The 19,406-nt window shown below is 38.7% G+C and overlaps 2 protein-coding genes across 5 annotated transcripts in view; one reads left to right on the top strand and one right to left on the bottom strand.

The window, feature by feature from the left end:
* The window catches only part of GTF2E1 (general transcription factor IIE subunit 1), a 35,711-nt gene extending 24,254 nt beyond the window's left edge, over positions 1-11,457 (bottom strand). Inside the window, exons 1-2 of one of the 4 annotated variants that reach the window (XM_040250863.1) lie at positions 11,299-11,457; positions 6,110-6,570 (exon numbers count right to left, since the gene is read on the bottom strand). In XM_040250863.1, the coding sequence (XP_040106797.1) occupies positions 6,110-6,557 (448 nt within the window). In that variant the 5' untranslated portion in view covers positions 6,558-6,570; positions 11,299-11,457. The other 3 variants (XM_040250871.1, XM_040250857.1, XM_040250879.1) reach the window with 3 other exon arrangements.
* A 77-nt stretch (positions 11,458-11,534) lies between these two features.
* The window catches only part of RABL3 (RAB, member of RAS oncogene family like 3), a 37,667-nt gene continuing 29,795 nt past the window's right edge, over positions 11,535-19,406 (top strand). The window contains exons 1-2 of the mRNA XM_040250892.1: positions 11,535-11,629; positions 17,874-17,965. Of these exons, the coding sequence (XP_040106826.1) occupies positions 11,584-11,629; positions 17,874-17,965 (138 nt within the window). The 5' untranslated portion in view covers positions 11,535-11,583. The remainder of the gene's footprint in view (positions 11,630-17,873; positions 17,966-19,406) is intronic.

Raw genomic sequence — 19,406 nt, forward strand, 5'->3', positions numbered from 1 at the left:
TAAACTCTGACTCTTAAGTCTTTTCCAAGGAGCCACACAAAAGGTGAATCCCCATGAAAGCTATTGTATCTCCCATACACTCAATCTAAAACATTCCAGAAATAGCCCTACATTTATTTATTACTTCGAAATATCCTCTAGAATACAACAAAGACATGAGTATATGTACCCACACACACATTTGATGAGTCGAACTAGATGATCTCTAAGCTCCTATTTATAAGACTGTATTAAACACTCATTTATAAGATTCTTTTTTAAAAAATTAACTTATTTCAAGGGTTATTTAATATGGGACCCCCTCATCTCTAGTTGAATTCAGTAATAGGGGCTTCACTATTTCTAACCCAAACACCTAGCAATTTTATCCAACCCACAATGAAACTACTCTTATATGCCTTTACATAAGTTATAAAACTATATTTTTTAACTTATTAACTTTTAACTTTTTAAACTTCAATTATTTAACAATAATTTTTACTTATTCTTTCAACTTTTTTAACATTAATATATATATATTTAATGGGAATAACAGTATTCCCATTGCTAAGAATTCCTCTTAAGGAAAAACTTAAAAACAAGAATAAAAGCCTATATGCACAAAAATATTTAAAGTGTCATATCTATATCAGCCAAAAACAAGAACAATAAAAGTGCCCCAAAGGGGTGGAAAGGAAAATATGGGAGAAAAATCACACCTAAAAACACATTTAGAACACTAGAGAGAAACAGGAGAGTTGCTGCATTAAGAAACCAAGAGATGAGATAATACACAAAAGGCTGGTGGTGTTGAGGTAACCTTTTTCTCTTCAGAACTTTTTCTGGCACTATGGCTATGTAATTTTTAAATTAGAAATGAAAAATATTTCCATATCATCTAACTCTTAACATCTAAAAAGAAAATATAGTCTCCCCCTCCCTTCTAGGAAACATGTTGCTGAATTTAACTTACAAGCATCATTAACAATATCATGGTGGTTGAGACTGCAAAGTAGAAATGCTAAGTCTATCCTCATGGTCAGAGGCTTGCTAAATCTAAAATATGCATTTATGAACCGCAAGATGCTATTTTGCTGATTGATGGGGTTTAATGCCATGCTACATTTGTTTTCATTACAGAAGACTCCCATATTTCAGGAAATAAAACAACTGGTTTTGTCTGTTAAGTTTCTGAAACCAGGGACTACTGGGCAAAAGCTAGACTATTCCATTTTAATAAAATCAGCTATTGGAGAAGGAAATGGCAACCCATTCCAGTACTCTTGCCTGGAAAATTCTATGGATGGATAAGTCTAGTAGGCTACAGTCCATGGGGTCATAAAGAGTCAGACATGACTGAGTGACTTCACTTTCACTTTAAACATATCAACCATCAAAAATTTGGAGTTCAACCCCAGAACACCAAAGGCAGAATCTAAGTGGAAAGTATGGAAAGAGTCTACACTCTTTAGGAAAAAGAAATGGGAGAGGGAGAGGATGCTGTGAAAGTGCTGCACTCAATATGCCAGCAAATTTGGAAAACCCAGCAGTGGCCACAGGACTGGAAAAGGTCAGTTTTCATTAATCCCAAAGAAAGGCAATGCCAAAGAATGCTCAAACTACCGCACAATTGCACTCATCTCACACGCTACTAAAGTAATGCTCAAAATTCTCCAAGCCAGGCTTCAGCAATATGTGAACCGTGAACTTCCAGATTTTCAAGCTGGTTTTAGAAAAGGCAGAGGAACCAGAGATCAAATTGCCAACATCCGCTGGATCATGGAAAAGCAAGAGAGTTCCAGAAAAACATCTATTTCTGCTTTATTGACTATGCCAAAGCATTTGACTGTGTGGATCACAATAAACTGGACAATTCTGAAAGAGATGGGAATACCAGACCACCTGACCTGCCTCTTGAGAAACCTCTATGAAGGTCAGGAAGCATGGAACAACAGACTGGTTCCAAATAGGAAAAGGAGTATGTCAAGGCTGTATATTGTCACCCTGCTTATTTAACTTATATGCAGAGTACATCATGAGAAACCCTGGGCTGGAAGAAGCACAAGCTGGAATCAAGATTGCCAGGAGAAATATCAATAACCTCAGATATGCAGATGACAGCACCCTTATGGCAGAAAGTGAAGAGGAACTAAAAAGCCTCTTGATGAAAGTGAAAGAGGAGAGTGAAAAAGTTGGCTTAAAGCTCAACATTCAGAAAATGAAGATCATGGCATCTGGTCCCATCACTTCATGGGAAATAGATGGGGAAACAGTGGGAACAGTGTCAGACTATTTTGGGGGGGCTCCCAAACCACTGCAGATGGTGACTGCAGCCATGAAATTAAAAGACGGTTTCTCCTTGGAAGAAAAGTTATGACCAACCTAGATAGCATATTCAAAAGCAGAGACATTACTTTGCCAACAAAGGTCCATCTAGTCAAGGCTATGGTTTTTCCAGTGGTCATGTATGGATGCGAGAGTTGGACTGTGAAAAAAGCTGAGCGCCGAAGAATTGATGTTTTTGAACTGTGGTGTTGGAGAAGACTCTGGAGAGTCCCCTGGACTGCAAGGAGATCCAACCAGTCCATTCTACAGGAGATCAGCCCTGGGATTTCTTTGGAAGGAATGATGCTAAAGCTGAAACTCCAGTACTTTGGCCACCTCACGCAAAGAGTTGACTCATTGGAAAAGACTGTGATGCTGGGAGGGATTGGGGGCAGGAGGAGAAGGGGACGACACAGGATGAGATGGCTGGATGGCATCACTGACTCGATGGACGTGAGCTTGAGTGAACTCTGGGAGATGGTGATGGACAGGGAGGCCTGGCATGCTGCGATACATGGGGTTACAAAGAGTCAGACACGACTGAGCGACTGAACTGAACTGAAAGTTAGAAATCACTGGCTTATATGTGAATTAACACTGGTAAAGCAATTTTTGCTGAACCCAATTTCCTGGGCCCAGAATTTCTGGATACTCATCTAGGAGTCACTACTCTCTGTCCAGTGGCAGAGTTGCCCATACACAGTTAAGAACTTTTTATAAGGGAAGAAGTAAAACCTAGAGGGCTTCATCTAATTCCTGAGTACCACCTATTTACCAACATAAATCACAGTGTATAAACCTAAGAACTGTTGAAATGGGAAGGGAAATAGAAGCCCATTAGATAGCACTGTCAGAAATACCATCAATCTCTAACAGCAACCAAGAAATAAAATAGCATTGTATAGCTCTAGCTTAGAATGAAAACTGTACCAATTCAAATAGAGTATATTAACAGCAGAAAAACTTCCCTCCTTCTCCTCTGATACACATACCAAAAATTTATTTCTTGTCTTCTTCAAAATGACGGGGAGAGAAATGAATACTGAGCAAAAGAGGAAGGAAACAGATGGGAAAAGACCAAGATTTCTAAAGGGAATATACAGCAGAACAAGGGAGGGTGTCCAGGTATTAATAGTGGAAAAACAAAACAAAACAAAACTGACAAGCAGGTTGAGAAATCTAATATCACCAATCAGCTTAGTCTTTCCATAAAGGAAAAGGTCAAATGAGAAACCAAATCATAATCAAAAGGCAAGTACTTTCTCAGAATGGCAATCTCCAATGATTAAGAATTTTCAATCATGGTGTTACATACAGGCTTCACTCAAGGGACATAACTGCCAATTAAGTTGACTATTAGTGTTGACTGATCGGGGCACCTTTCCATGAGTGACACCAATGTAAAGGGACTTACTCTTGCTCTGCTGAACCCCTTCTCTCCAGCTTCACATTGACCATAACCCCTGTATTAAGAATACAGTGAACAGAACAGGCCTCTGTTCACACTGGCCACAAACAACTGTTTCAGTTTTAGCTCTCTTTTCATGCTCCCTACTCTATCTCAACTCCCTCACCCAAATAATCTTGACTGTATTTGGTTAGGTCACTTCTTTTACAAACCACCTGTTAATTACAACTAATTTCTTTCAGACACAAACCCTAGGTAAAATTTGAAGATATCATGAATCAAACTCCTGAATACTGATATATGAGCAGTGGGATAACTTCCTTTTAGAAACTTTCATGAAATTAAATAAGAATCAAATTGAGTAAATGTAACAGAAGCATATTACTTTAAATTACCCTCTCTGAGGGACTGGATAACACCTTCCACTGCAGTCAAGAGTGACGAAGACGACCACTGTAACACCAACATCTGCAGAAAATCACAAAACCAAAACCCAGAGCTCCTTTAAGAAATCTGTTACAGTCAACAGCAAAAAAATCATGAGACTTTCTAGTCTATTTTAAAGAGCTCCAGATATAATCTACAATCTTCCTCTATAGTACACTCATCAATACCCAGGATGGTTAAGATTTTCTTATAACTAAGACCTCTCCTAGTCAAGCCCTTTCAAAGTAAATAGTTAGGTTTAAATAAATTACATATTTAACACAAATGTGAAATCTTTAAATGATTTTTCATCCAAAATGATTGCTTCACGATAGATAAGGGAAAAAGTCATAGGCCATCATGCTCTTTTTGCTAATAATCTTAATTGATATTGGTATTATTTCCCATTAAAAATCTTTAAAAATTCTTTACAATGTACAATATATAATATATACACAACTAAACATGTACACAAACCTGTAATATTTTTTACAATAAAGCATTTCATATGTGAAAAATTTAGATTATATTTTTAGAAAGTTAAAGTCAGATCTATGAATGAAAAAGTCACCTGTATTTCTGAATTCAGTCATAAGAAAGGGACGATTTAACATAGCAGCAGTGATTCTTTCTATAGGTTTTTACAGATTTTTAATACAAGATTGATCTACTGAGTAATTAGTAAAACTATAGTCTATTTTCCAATTTACAAATAGCAACACAACTATACAAGTCAGCAATTTAAAGTTTCTCATGTTAATGTTAGATGTTGTATTTTCAGAAAACACGTTTTGTAAATTCTGTGTTGATCAGAAAAATCCTTAAAACTAAGTATTTAATCAAATGAAGCAATTTATAACTCTTGTTGACAATTCTCTTCCATCAATGACTGGCTAAGAAACTGAATATATATTGTTAACTTAAGGGGAAAGGGTGCTCCCTCTTATTTCTTCTGGTTAACTTTAACTTATCTTTTAGGCCCCTGCTATTTAATTTCTTTCAGAGGCCTTCCCCAAACCAGATTAGCTGCGCTAGTTATGTCCTCCTGAGAGCACTTTGCATTTCTACTAATCAAGTATTTAAGTACTAATAATAAGCATTTATTATAACTGTCTGGCAGTGATTGGCACAAGAAGGTGCTCAAATATTTGTTGAATGAAGAGGTCAAAAGTAAACTCAGTAAAGTCAGAATAGCCTCAAAGTGGTAGGGAAAGTAAACCCTTTAGATTAGGCTGCAGTTGTAAACAAGGGATGGGAGTGGAAGGAGAGGTGGAAGGGCCACGGGTGAAAGAATACTCCATGGATGAGTAAATTCCCTTGTAAACGAGAAATGCTTTGCAATAGCTCCTAAAAGTAGTATGGCAATAGGACATTAAGGCTAAGAATGACTATATGCTTACTTACACCAATATATTCCCTTTTATAATGATATAGCTTCCCTGGTGGCTCAGAGGTTAAAGCGTCTGCCTCCAATGCTGGAGACCCGGGTTCGATCCCTGGGTCAGGAAGATCCCTGGAGAAGGAAATGGTAACCCACTCCAGTAATCTTGCCTGGAGAATCCCGTCGACAGAGAAGCCTGGTAGGCTACAGTTCACGGGGTCGCAAAGAGTTGGACACGACTAAGTGACTTCACTATACTATACTATAGAGCTTCCCAGGTGGCGCTAGTAGTAAAGAATTCACCTGTCAATGCAGGAGATGCAAAAGATGAGAGTTTGATCTCTGGGTCAGGAAGATCCTCTGAAGTAGGGAATGGCAACCCACTCCAGTATGCTTGCCTGGGAAATCCAATGGACAGAGGAGCCTGACATGCTACAGTCCATGGGGCCACAAAGAGTTGGACACAACTGAGCACACAATGATATATATAATCAGTTTAAAAATTATGTAAATCAATTTAAGATAAAGGATATATACTTTATTCTAAAAAGTTACTTAAACGAAAGATTCATTAACTGGAAAAATCTCACCTGTCATGGGATCAAAGAGCTGATTAGCTTCTAAGTCTGTAAAAGTACTACTACAGACAGGACATTTGAAGGAAGCCCGGTTGGTGGAATCTCTCTCATCAGTTTCAATCCTCCTTCTCATGTGGTCCAATTTATATTTTACCACATTAACAAGAGTACGATAATTGATAAAGTAGTAGTTGTGGCGAGTGGTTTTCCCATCTGCAGCAGTCTCGACCCTCATTCTGCACTTGATGAACTTGTCTCCCTTTAAATTATTCAAGACTGATCGAAGTTGCTTCCGATCAAATTTGAGAAGCTCCAGCATGTCCTCCTCTTTCACACAGGGGTTTCGGATCAAGATGTCCAAGGCCAAAGCATGTTCAATGCCATAAAATCCCCGGATCACATACTTGGCTAGCCGCTTCAATGCTGCAGGAACCTCAGTGAGGACATCTGGATCTGCCATCTTTAGCAGCAAACTTCAACTTCAAATGTACTGTCAGAAAAAAAAAAAAAAGAAAATTATCTAGAATACGGACAAAGCAATCATTTTAAATCTAAAATAATCAACCCATTAAGTAGCTGATAACCAGTATTCTTGGAGTACCACAAAAGTACTCAAAATGTTATTTTTAAAAGACTTATAATGCCCAAGCATGTAACAGAGAACAAGATATTCCTCTAGAGTACACAAAAGATTACACCTAAAAAGCTTGACATGGTTAAGCTTTTTATTAAATGGTTATTTCTTAAATGGTTATTTTCATGACCTACAGAGTGTTTAATTCCAAAAAGCAACATTATTTACAGCAATGATACAATGATATATTGTATCAAGCCCACTTATTTCAGAAAGAGAAACACAAAAAGGCTAAACAAAGTCTCATTCATTATTCTTAAAGCTACACATCTTTGGGAATGCTGGGGGGAAAAAAACCCTGAGAAACTTAGTTAGCAGTTAGCATACTCTTTTAAGTGTCTTTATTTCTTTTCTTGAATAAAATTTTTCTACCAGGATAGATTGTAGGATGTTCTACACAGTCATGCTCTCATAATAAACTCATAAGAAACCAATAAACACCTAAATAATGACCAGTTGGGGTGTTTGGCAAAATTACTGTTAAAAATCTGAAAGAAATGAACAACTACATACCGCTTTACCAACCTTGAAAAGATAAATGACCAAATAAGCAAATGCTATACAGTTCTTAAAAACAACAACAAAGACCAAGATATCCTTAAATCCTGGATCCCCTGCAGGACAAGCGGAAGCTAACTGTACCCAGAGTGTGGTCTTCTAGAAGCCCAAACTGGCATAAGCTAGACTTCCATGTGATGGTTAAAGAGCCTGGGATTTGAATTTGTGGCTGTGTGACTCTAAGTAAATTCCTTAACAACTTCAAGGCACACTTTACTCTCTGAGAAATAAGGATGATATCAACTGCCTCAATGAGATTGTGGTGAATTAATGAGAATGTAATGTGCTTAGAGTGAAAAAAGTAAAGTCACTCAGTCGTGTCTGACTCTTTGCAACCCCATGGATTGTAGCCTACCACGCTCCTCCGTCCATGGGATTTTCCAGGCAAGATTACTGGAGTGGGTTGCCATTTCCTTCTCCAGGGGATCTTCCCGACCCAGGTATCAAACCTGGGTCTCCCGCGTTGTAGGCAGATGCTTTACCATCTGAGCCACCAGGAAAGTCCAACGTGCTTAGAAAGCACTTGTTAATAAAGTGCTTGAATATCAATTTAATATGTCCCTACACTACAAGAAAATTTCTAACAGACATCCTATTGAACTGTTTCAATAGGGAATCATACTGTTATTAATCCTAGTTTCTCCTGAACCTTTTATTTAAAATCAGTAGTTATTAACCTTATTAGATTTAATATCTCTTTTTATAAGAAATATATTTATATCCACAGTACTATAAAGGTTTTTCTAAATAGCCAATAACATACACATATAGGGGAAGGGATATAATACCTGACCTGTAATAAAGGAAAAATAAAAGGAAATAGTTATAATAAAATATTTATTTTGGATTATAAATACTCAGGCATAAATCAATGTAAGAGATAACAAAGTAGCACCTAGATCCAAACTTGTGGTCCTTGAGGCTTTCTGTCATCTCAAGGCTTAAGGATGCCAAGCAAGTATTTTGTTCTCCTTTCCATTTGGTCTATATGTTGTACTTGAACCTACTTTTGGGGGTTATGTTTTACATGCTCAACAACTGGCAGAACACAGTACGTGGTTTCAGAAACAGACCAAAGGATGGCAGACAAATATGAAGATAACCTATTTTTCTAGTATTATTTCCTACTATTGTATTCCCCTCCCTGACCTTCTACCCCATATACTCCATTTCCAGACCAACGACGCTCAACCCTGGCTGTAAAGCCAAATCACCCAGGGAGCATTTAAAAATACCCACCCTGGACCCATTCCCAGAGATTCTGTTTTAGCTGGTCTGGGAGGGCCAGATTAAGCATCATACTGATTTTTTTTTAAAGCTTCTTAGGTGACAAATATACAGAATAAGTCCCTGACTACTGCTACCAACAAACTGGGTACCTGGCTATTACACACTGCCACCAAAGCACATCCCATACAGGAAGAGCCCTGTACTACTCATCATTCAGCCTGTTACTTTTGCCTGAAACATCATAGGGGGCACTAAAGATTTGAAAAAGGGAGTGACATGAGGACTCCAATAGGTTTAGGCTTTGAATCCCAGTTCCACCATTTCTTAGCCTATGACCCTGGAAAATTCTCAGCCTCCATTTCATCAGATGAACAGTGCCTTCCTCATAGCATTGATGTATGAGATTAAATGAGACAATTCATATGGAAGTATTGATATTAAAAGCTATAGTCATCAGACTTACACTACAGAAGAGAAGAAATTACCAGAGGACAGGATGAATGAAACTTATTAGAGAAACAAAATCAAAAGGCCCCAATAATATATTCCAATAATATACTGGAAATCGAGTATTTTTAAATATTTTGGTGCATGGGGATGATCCAGAGAGATGATATGGGGTGGGAGGTGGGAAGGGGATTCAGGATTGGGAGCTTGTATACACCCGTGGTGGATTCATGTCAATGTATGGCAAAACCAATACAGTATTGTAAAGTAAAATAAAGTAAAAATAAAATTTAAAAAAAAATTTAAATAGCTATTTGGGGGTTTTCCCCCCAGTTTTTTAATAGAGATAAAATATACATAACAAAAGTTACCAGTTAAGCATTTTTAAGTAATAGTTCAGTGATGTTAAATACATTCTTGATGTTATCCACCTATCATCACCAACCACTTTCCAACTCTTTTCATCCTGTAAAACTGAAACTTAATACCTCTTAAACAATAACATACAGCGATTCATTTTAAGCCACTGTAACTGGAAGAAAAAAGTACTACTATGAGAAGTACATTAACACCTGAAGAGAAACAGATTTGGAAGAAATGAAGCAGTCAGTGTTAGTTGCTTGTCTTTGAGGAAATACCACAGGATATTACTGTAAAGATAACCAGGAGGTAACTGGACAAATGAAACTGGAGATCAGCAAAGAATCACCTTGTTCAAAATCTCTACATTCTAAAATCGTCCTTCCTGATCGTGTGTTCTCTCCTAACTGCCTCTGCTCCTGCTAAGTCGCCTCTACTCACCTAATTATGCTGAATCTCCTCAATCTCTAGATTTCATAATACTGAGGTCAGAGGTCTCAAACTGGCAACATCTACCACATCACTTGATTCAAAGACCATTTTGAAAATTTTCTGAATTACTGGTCAACAATTAAAAATCATGAGATTTCACATTTCAATTTTCAGAGTCTTGAAAATTGGAAACATCTGAGGGAAAAATGTGACCATGTTCCCACATAGAAACAAAGAGCAGTTGACACTTCTAAACAGGGAAGGAGTTGGATTGGCCTCTGTTGACTTCTGAGTGTGTGACCTCTGGGGACCAGCTCATGCTTCTCTTTTTTTAGCCTCAGAGTTCATCAGTTACCTCTCAGCCTCACCTATGACCCTACCCAGCCCAGAGCCCCAAAGGTAAGTCGGTTCTGTTTTTGAACCATATGTATTACAATCATACAAACACTGGGCACAGAGGTCGAGAAACAAAGATGAAATGAATGCACTCTTTGCACTTGGTCTATCCTCCTCAGTCTCATTTCCAGGCATTCTCCAATTCCACCAGCCATACATGCGTTCCCCACTTCCAGGCCTTTGCACATGCTGTTCTCTATGCCCCCACAGCTAAGCCCAGAGTCCCTTCTCCTAACAATCCTTCACATGTCGAATGACATTTCCTCAGAGACACCGTCTCAGGTTCCCCTTAGTAGATTAAATGGGCCCCCTTTCCCAAGTTCCCACAGTTCTTTCCCCTTATTTTTTACAGTGAACAGAATATAGTGAACATACTTTCTCCATATCTACCTCGGAGACCAGGGGCTTGATCTTGTCCACCACTGACTTTCCAGCATGTGCCACAGCTGGTCAAGTGCCCCACAAAACTTTCAACAGATCAGCTAAGCACCTGTTCTTCAAATATGCCCACCCAGCTTCCCCTCAATTCACTTCCTTTACTGCGGCTTCCAGAGTAGAAAAAGACACGGTACTGGAAATCCTCTTCTTAAACTTCAAATGGTTTTAAGCAGGAGGTGACAGCATCAAATTCGTGTTTTTAAGGGCTTATGCTGACTGCAGCGTGTAAAAGAAAAAGTGGAAGGAGTGGATGTGGGGAGTGCTGTCAGATTATTTCAGTTTACTTCTATTCCAGTTCCAGAAAAACTTGGATTTACACAGCCAACTGGCTTTCTCGGTTGCCACATTTCACGGTACTCTCCACGCCTTCGTATATAAAGTCGCACAATACCGCGAAACCTCCGGATCAGCTGGCCTCCACGCGCCTGGTAACGTTCTCCTCCTCCCCAGTGTGACACCCCGACACCCTAAATTCCCTAGGACTCTACCAGCTGAGGACACACTCGGCGCAGTCAAGCCCGTCCTACCCGAGGTCGCACATGGGCCGCTCCGCGGTCAATGGTTCTTTGGAAGACCAAGAAGAGAATCGAATCAAGAGAGTAGCTAAGGGGGAGGAGGATAGCTAAGAAGAAAGGAGCGAAAAAGAGAAGGCACCCTAAGAGGCGGCGCCTGGCCAGGAAACCGAGAAACAGGGAACAAGGTTTACCAAAGCGAATCCTCGAACACTCCCACTACAGCTTCCCTCAGCGCCTCAACTACCGGCTTATCCGAGCCACGCCACTCGTGCGTCAACGAAAACGCTTTATTCCTGCGACCAGCTTTAGAAACCACCCGCTACTTTCAACCGGGAGGGCCAATCAGCATAGTGAGGCCTGCAATCAAGAGACACGCTCCTATTGGCCAATAACATTGAAGACGCTGCCTTTCAAACCCAGCTCTGATTGGCCTATAATCCCGGAATAGGCGTTAACCTCCGGAAGGCAATGGCAAGATGGCGTCCCTGGATCGAGTGAAGGTACTGGTTTTGGGAGACTCAGGTGAGCGCCTTAACACAACACTGGGGCTCCCGACACTTTTGAGTTATCCGAAAATCCTCCCCTTTCACTCTCCATCCAGCCACCGACTAACTGATTTCGGCTCGTGGCTGAATTCCTTCTTAAGTCTTAAAGACTACACTTCCCAGAGGACTTTGCTCAATTTAACGGAGCGGCAGCGTCGTCCGGGTGGGGGCCGCGGACCCGGGGCCTTTTGTCTGCTTTCGCAGGTTTCTACGTCGGTTTCCAGGGTGACAGAAGCCCAGTGATTCTTCGTTTTAAAAGATGCGCAGATACTGAGTGTTGAATTGAGCGCCGGGCTGAGACAAGCGCAGATGCCTTTGGGAGATTTTAATTAAGGAAATCAAACATGCATTAGGAAGAATGATACTGTTCCAAGTATTATTAACACTGTTCCAAACTTTGCAGGTATTAACTCATTTAATCCCGAGATCAGTCCTATTATACCATTTTAAAAATGATAAAAGCGAGGCGGAGAGATGTATGATTTATGGTTTTTACTTTGTAAATGACGGAACTGGTTTGAGCTGCAAGTCCACGTATCTAAAACACCAACCCATACTATTTCATGAAATAACAGGTGGTAGTCTTGTTTTACTTTCAGCTGCACTTCTCTTTTTTTTTGTTCTCTTTAATCTTAACTGAAAACCTATTATGTGCTACTTCTACTTCTAGTGCAGTCGCTCAGTCGTGTCCGACTCTTTGCGACCCCATGAATCGCAGCACACCAGGCCTCCCTGTCCATCACCAACTCCCGGAGTTCACTCAGACTCATGGCCATCGAGTCGGTGATGCCATCCAGCCATCTCATCCTCTGTCGTCCCCTTTTCCTCCTGCCCCCAATCCCTCCCAGCATCAGAGTCTTTTCCAATGAGTCAACTCTTCGCATGAGGTGGCCAAAGTACTGGAGTTTCAGCTTTAGCATCATTCCTTCCAAAGAAATCCCAGGGTTGATCTCCTTTAGAATGGACTGGTTGGATCTAGGCTGTAAGAAATAGAAAATTTAAGATAGAGGCCATATTGTGAAGCAGCTAGAACAATGCTGAGCCCAGCTTAGTCCTAGTGTTAAAATTCTTACCTTGGACACTTGAGAACTGGAATTGAAGTCTGTATTTATCCCCTTCACTATCTTTCTGTTTCTCCTAGCCTCCATTCCTAATCCTCATAAGAACCTGGAATAGATGACAACCTTGCTTTTCAGGTGGTGGTGGTGGTGGTGGTGGTGGTTTAGTCGATAAGTCGTGTCCAACTCTTACTACCCCCGTGGACTGTATGTGGCCCACCAGGCTCCTCTGTCCATGGGATTTCCCAGGCAAGCATACTGGAATGGTTTGCCATTCCCTACCCCAGGGGATCTTCCCAACCCAGGGATCAAACCCACATCTCTTGCATCTCCTGCATTGCAGACAGCTTCTTTACCTCTGAGCCATCAGGGCAGCCTGGTGCATATCATAGATGTACTTTTCTAAGTTGACCTTTGGATATTTGCTATAAGCAAAAACATTGTGTCAGATGCTTGGAGGTGGAGAGGACATACTCCAAAGAGCTTGAAAATTAGCCTTACCAAATGGAGTAAAATTGCCATGGGGAGGAGTTTGAGTACCTTTTCAGATTACTTGAAGATTATTTTGTATTACAAAATATTTTACAGAGAGCATTAAATATTCCCTTCAGAAAGTTGCATAATGAAACCCTGTGAACATAATCCAGTTTATGTCAACTTTAGTTTTTTAGCTTGACACGTAAAAGTGGGTGCTCTCTCTCATTTTTTGATTCCCTTTCTACTGCATGTAGCAACCCCTTCATACTGACATCTTGTGCAAACTGTCCATTCCTCCACCCCAATTTTTAAATACCTATTACACAAAGCAATGAGTTAAGTGGTAATGATATATCTGTGGAATCAAGGCATTATGCAACAGGATTGAATTGGCTGCTCTATTAAATGTGGAAATGTGATCAGGCAATTATCAATAGAAAGCTTTTTAAAATTATTCTTATAGTTTAGTTGTAAAACAGAAGACATAGCCATACCCACCAGAAAAGTGATTGATCCTGTCACACATTCACTGAAGTTAGGCTTTATTTGCAAAGTCAGTTCTTGTCTTTTTAAAGATCCCTTTTAACAGTGATATGCTATCTGACAGATTAGTATATACTTTTTACACTTCATCTGCCTTTGTATTTAAACTTCAAAGTTTATTTTTGAATAAAGGCTTATTTTTCCTGTGAAATTTTGAGGGTTTCACAAATATATAAAGGAATGACTTTGGATTTAGAAATCTGTTTGTATCCTGTAGAGTTACTTGATAATTGAGTAAAGAATCCTGAAAATCTAACATGCACATACTCTTTTCTCTTTGTTCCTTTGGTATAAGGAATGATCTTAACACATTACCAACTCTGTTTGGCCCTGGCATTTATTTGATTATACTGAACTTTTTTACCCAGCAAATCAAGTGCATTCTTTTGATCTAAGTTAATTCTATTGATGAAAACATAGAATTAGAACCTCCTTAAATTCTTAAAGTTAGCCACTATTCTTGGCACTTAAGTTTTTCTTACTGTGTAAAGTTCATCCCGTGTTAGCTAACTCTGGTCACCGAAAATACCCAAAAGTTAATTCATGGAGAGCTATACAATATTATTGCATAGAAATGTCTACTCTGACAGAGTTAAACTTAACTTGAAATTCAAGCCTTGTATCAAGCTGATAACTAAATGCCTAGCTATGTGCCTCCAACATAAACAAGCCTACTTGCAAACACAAAAATCAGTATGCCCTAAAGGCATATGCAAACGCAATGCGATGAATAAAAGACAAAGCTCAGTTTGAGTATTCAAAAGTCTTCCTTGCTTGTATATAAAAATAATAAATGAAAAGGAAATCTGAGAATATGTTTGCTTCAATTACATGAGCATCTAGTATATGAAGAGGGCACTAAAACCCAGTAGATAAATGGGTAGAACATGTCAATAGATAATAAGAGAGGAAAAGCAACTGGCATGCAAAGATGATCATAATGTGTATCTTTACCAGAAGGTAAACAAATGCAGACTAAAACAAAAATGTCACTTTTTTTCCTCTTATAAACTAACAGAGATGAAAAAGCAACTGCACACTGTTGAGGTGCAGTAAGACCTGCAGGCTTGTGTATATGGCTGGTGGCAGAGTAACCAGATACAAGTTGTCAGTGTATATCAAGAACTTTAAATGTTGGTTTCCTTTTACATGTTAATTTTATTTCTTGGAAGGTATACTAACAAAATACTTTTAATTTTAAACTAAAGTTTAAACAAACCTTTTCTTAGTATACTGAAAAGTTCAAAGTACCCTAATATCTAATAATGAGAAAATGTTTAAATAAATCATTATGTCCACTCTCTGAACTTGGAGACATTAAAAATGTTTCTGAAGATTCTGTAAGAACATGGAAATTTTTAGCCAATAAATAAGTACTAATTGAGACCCTATTCTTTGTACTAGAAATAAAAAAATGAGTAAAACCCAGTCCCAGGCCTCAAAGAACTTAAAATTAAGCAGCAAGAATAAAATCTAAACAAGCAAATATAATAGTGTATTTTAAGTGCTCTATGGGAGCATGAAAAGTGGAGCTGCAGAGGATGATGAATGATGTGCTTAGTTCTGCCTGTATGGAATATGAAAAGACTTTTTATATAGAATGATGCTGAGTCTTGAAAGATTAATTCATCAGGCCAACGGGAGAGGGGAAATAGAAGGAGAGGCTGGGTAGAATATTTCAGACAAAACCAGCTGTGTAAGCAAAGGCTTATGTTTCTTTTTTTTTAAGTACCTGCATTGCGTCACTCAGTCCGACTCTATGCGAGCCCGTGGACTGTAGCCCGCCAGGCTCCTCTGTCTGTGGGATTCTCCAGGCAAGAATACTGGAGTAGATATTCATTCCCTTCTCCCGGGGATCTTCCCTACCCAGGGATCTGTCCTGGGTCTCCTGCATTGCAGGCGGATTCTTTACCATCTAAGCTACCAAGGCATTTCCCAGGTGGCGCTAGTGGTAAAAGAATCTGCCCGACAGTGCAGGAGATGCAGTAGACTTGGGTTTGATCCCTGGGTTGGGAAGATCCCCTGGAGAAGGGAATGGCAGCCCACTCCAGTACTCTTGCCTGGAAAATCCTATGGACAGAGAAGCCTGGCGGGCTACAGTCCATGGGGTCGCAAAGAGTCGGAGACGACTGAGGAACTGAGCACACACGCACATGTATATGTTCACAATAACAACCTGCTTATGGAAAAACTCTGCTTATGGTATTAAATCTGCATGCTGACAGTAGTGCTCTTCAGGTGATTTTTTTCTTCTTTTTTCTATACTTTCTACATAGTCTGAAAATAAAACATAATAAAAAGTGATAGGTCCATACGCAATAAAGCAGACAAAGAGGTATTTTATAACAACTAGCGATGCACGAGGCCTCACCAAATGTGCTTGTTATAATAGCATCCTGAAATGTGTTAGTTGAATGAGTAACCCTGCACACAAACGTGCATGGGATAGTTCATTCCCTTTCCTCTTCCTACAGATCTCTAAATACTAGCCCTAACATTAGTAACTATATTATCCTAAACCCAGGAAATCTATAATAAAAGAAAATACTGTCCTTTGAATGGGAGAAGATATTTGCAAATGACATATCCCATAAGGTGATATCCAAAATATGTAAAGAACTTATACAACTCAATATAAAAAAATCTAATTTTAAAAAATATGCAGAGTATCTTAAAAGAGATTTTTCCAAAGAAAACATACACATGAAAATATGCTCAGCATCTCTCATCATCAGGAAAATGCAAATCAAAACCACAAAATATTGTCTCATATCTGCCAGAATGACTGTCATCAAAAAGGCAACAAATGATAAGTGTTGTCCAGGATGTGGATAGAAGAGAACCTCATGTACTCATGGTGTAATTGTAAATTGGTGTAGCCACTGTGGAAAACTATGGAAGCTCCTCATGACATTAAAAATAGTTGCCATATGATCCAGCAACTACTTCTGGGTATTTACCTGAAGAAAACAAAAACACTAATTTGAAAAGAGGTATCCACCCCTATGTTCATTGCAGCATTATTGACAGTAGCCAAGATCTTGCCATTTATGACAACATGAATGGATCTGGAAGGTGTACTCAGTGAAATAAGTCAAACAGAGAAAGACAGACTGTATGATCTCACTTATATGTATAATAGAATCTAAAAAACAAACAAAACTAAATGAAAACAGGCTCAAATACTGAGTACAAACTGGCGTTTGCTAGAAAGGAGCTGTGGGGAAAGGGGTGAAATAGGTACAGGGAATTGAGTTATAAACTTCTGGTTACAAGTAAGTCACAGGGATGTATTCTACAGCATAGGGAATATCACAAATCATACTGTAATAGCTTTGTATAGGGACAGATGGTTACCAGACTTACATGGTGATCATATTATAATGTATTTAAATGTTGTATACCTGAAACCAACATAATATTTTACATCAACTATACTTCAATAAAAAGAAAACTGCTGCCTGTAAAGAAAAAGGGCCATAATGTAGATGGAGAAAAGTTGTTCTCCTTTTCCAAAAGATAAGTCTAGACCAAGTGGTTGACTGCTTTCCAAAGATCACTGTATGGGAGAACTGAAGTATCTAAATATGAATTTGTGAAATGGTGAATCCCTGTCGCTGGCAGTGTTCAAGCCCAGTCCAAAAGAGCAACTAACAGGATCTGTGAAAGGGACCTCTGCATTGGTGGTCAGTATAGAGGAGATCACCTCTAAAGTGTAAGAGTCTACAATTCTAAAATAAGCTGACTAGAAGAAATCATTCCAAAGGAAAAGGATTAGTTAATTTGAAATTGCCCTGGATGAATAGTTCTCAAAGTGAGTTCCCTGAATCAGTAGCTTCAGCATTACTTGGGAATTTGTTAGAAGTGCAAATCTTTGGCTTCCATGACACACCTGCTGAATTGCAAGCTCTGGGGACAGGACCCAGCATTCTATGTTGTATAGCAAGTCCTTCAGAGGATCCTGATACTAAATTTGAGAGAACCAGTGTCGTTAACCATCTTCTGTATCCGTGAAGCTTATTAAATCATCGGTATGGTATGAACACCCTTTAAACAACCATGCTTTGCGTAACGTTATTACTGCTTATTCTCAGTCTTTTCAGCATGTCTTTTATATGACTAGAGTGCTTGTATCTTTTACAGGTGTTGGGAAATCTTCCTTAGTTCATCTCCTGTGCCAGAATCAAGTGCTGGGAAATCCATCGTGGACTGTGGGCTGCTCAGTAGATGTCAGAGTATGTGTTTCTTATATTTTAGTTTTTCAGTGTCATATTAAAGATAACTTCAAACTTGTGGTCAGATTACAGCCCTGTAGTCAAGACTAAATAATAAGAATAACTAGCCTTTATTAAATACCTACTGTGTGCTGGATACTGTGCCCAATGTTTTACATTTCTTTGCTTATTTCTTTTTTTTTAAACTGTGAAATAGAGCTACCAAAATCAAGGCACAGAGAAGTAAAGTAACTTGATCAAATTCATTCAGTTCATAAGAAGCAGAGTCAAGATTTGATTCTCATTAGCTTGATTCCAGAGACTTCACTTTTAATTACTGTGCTATATATCTAGAGCTCACTTAATGTGCTCCATAAATAATTCTGCTTAATCCTTTACCACTAAGATAGCCAAGTGTGGCTAGAAATACAGTGTAAAGACAAAAGCTTCTGGAGTCTTATGTCTAGGTCATCTGTTCCACCTCACATTTAGGAAACACAAGTGCTGTTTCCACTGAATTAACTGCCTTCCAGATAATTTGGTCTTGCTAATTCCAGCTAGTCCTGTCCAAGCCCCTCTTATACTGGCATACCTTTCTCCATTGAGTTAAGAAATGAGGAGGGAATAGTAGTTAGCTCGATTGACAGCTATTATATTTTCCTTCAGTTCATTGCACCTGTTGTTCCATAGTCTGTGATGTATGTTGCTGAAGATTAGAAATCTTTCAGCCTAAGTATTCCTTTTAAAGATAATTTCTTCTCTCTAGTTGCTTTAGAAAAAAATTTTAAAAATTTTTTGATGTTCTGTAGTTTTGCTGACCTATATTTGGGGGTAGGTTAGTTTTTAGTCATCTTGATCAGAAGTTGTACACCTCTTGCCTCTCTTCATTTTTCAAAATTTTTAGCCGTTATCTGTTTGCCTTGCCTTGTTCCCTCTATCTTCTCCTTTTGAACTTCTGCTGGATGTTTGTCCTCACATATTTTAATTGCACTTTTGTGTTTTCTATTGTTTATTTCTCTGTGGTGCATTCTGGATAATGTATTCATATTCACTTTCTGGTTAACTAAGAATCTCTTCAACTATGTCTAATCCATTTTTTAGTAAATCGACTCAATTTTTTTAATTTCAGTAACTGTAATTTTTAATTTCTAGTTGTTCCTTTGGTTCTTTTTCAAATGTCAAAATTTTTCAAAATATTCTGATCTTTCATTATGTTTCTTATTTTAATCATTTTCAACATAATATTTCATGGTTTCTTTGGAGCATTCTATTCTTTTTTCTGGATGGATGGTAGATCTCCTGCTTGCTGTATATGCTGACTCGGCCTCATGGAAATGTACCTCCTGTATGGTTTGTAACTCTTTGAAGATGACCACATCTTCAGACAGAATTTTTTTTCCTGCTTCCCTTTTGAAGTCTTATGTTTTATGTTTTGAAAGTACAGTTCCTGTTCCTGTTCTGC

This window comes from Oryx dammah, unplaced genomic scaffold (genome assembly GCF_014754425.2).
Source record: "Oryx dammah isolate SB20612 unplaced genomic scaffold, SCBI_Odam_1.1 HiC_scaffold_2, whole genome shotgun sequence".
Lineage (NCBI taxonomy): Eukaryota > Metazoa > Chordata > Mammalia > Artiodactyla > Bovidae > Oryx > Oryx dammah.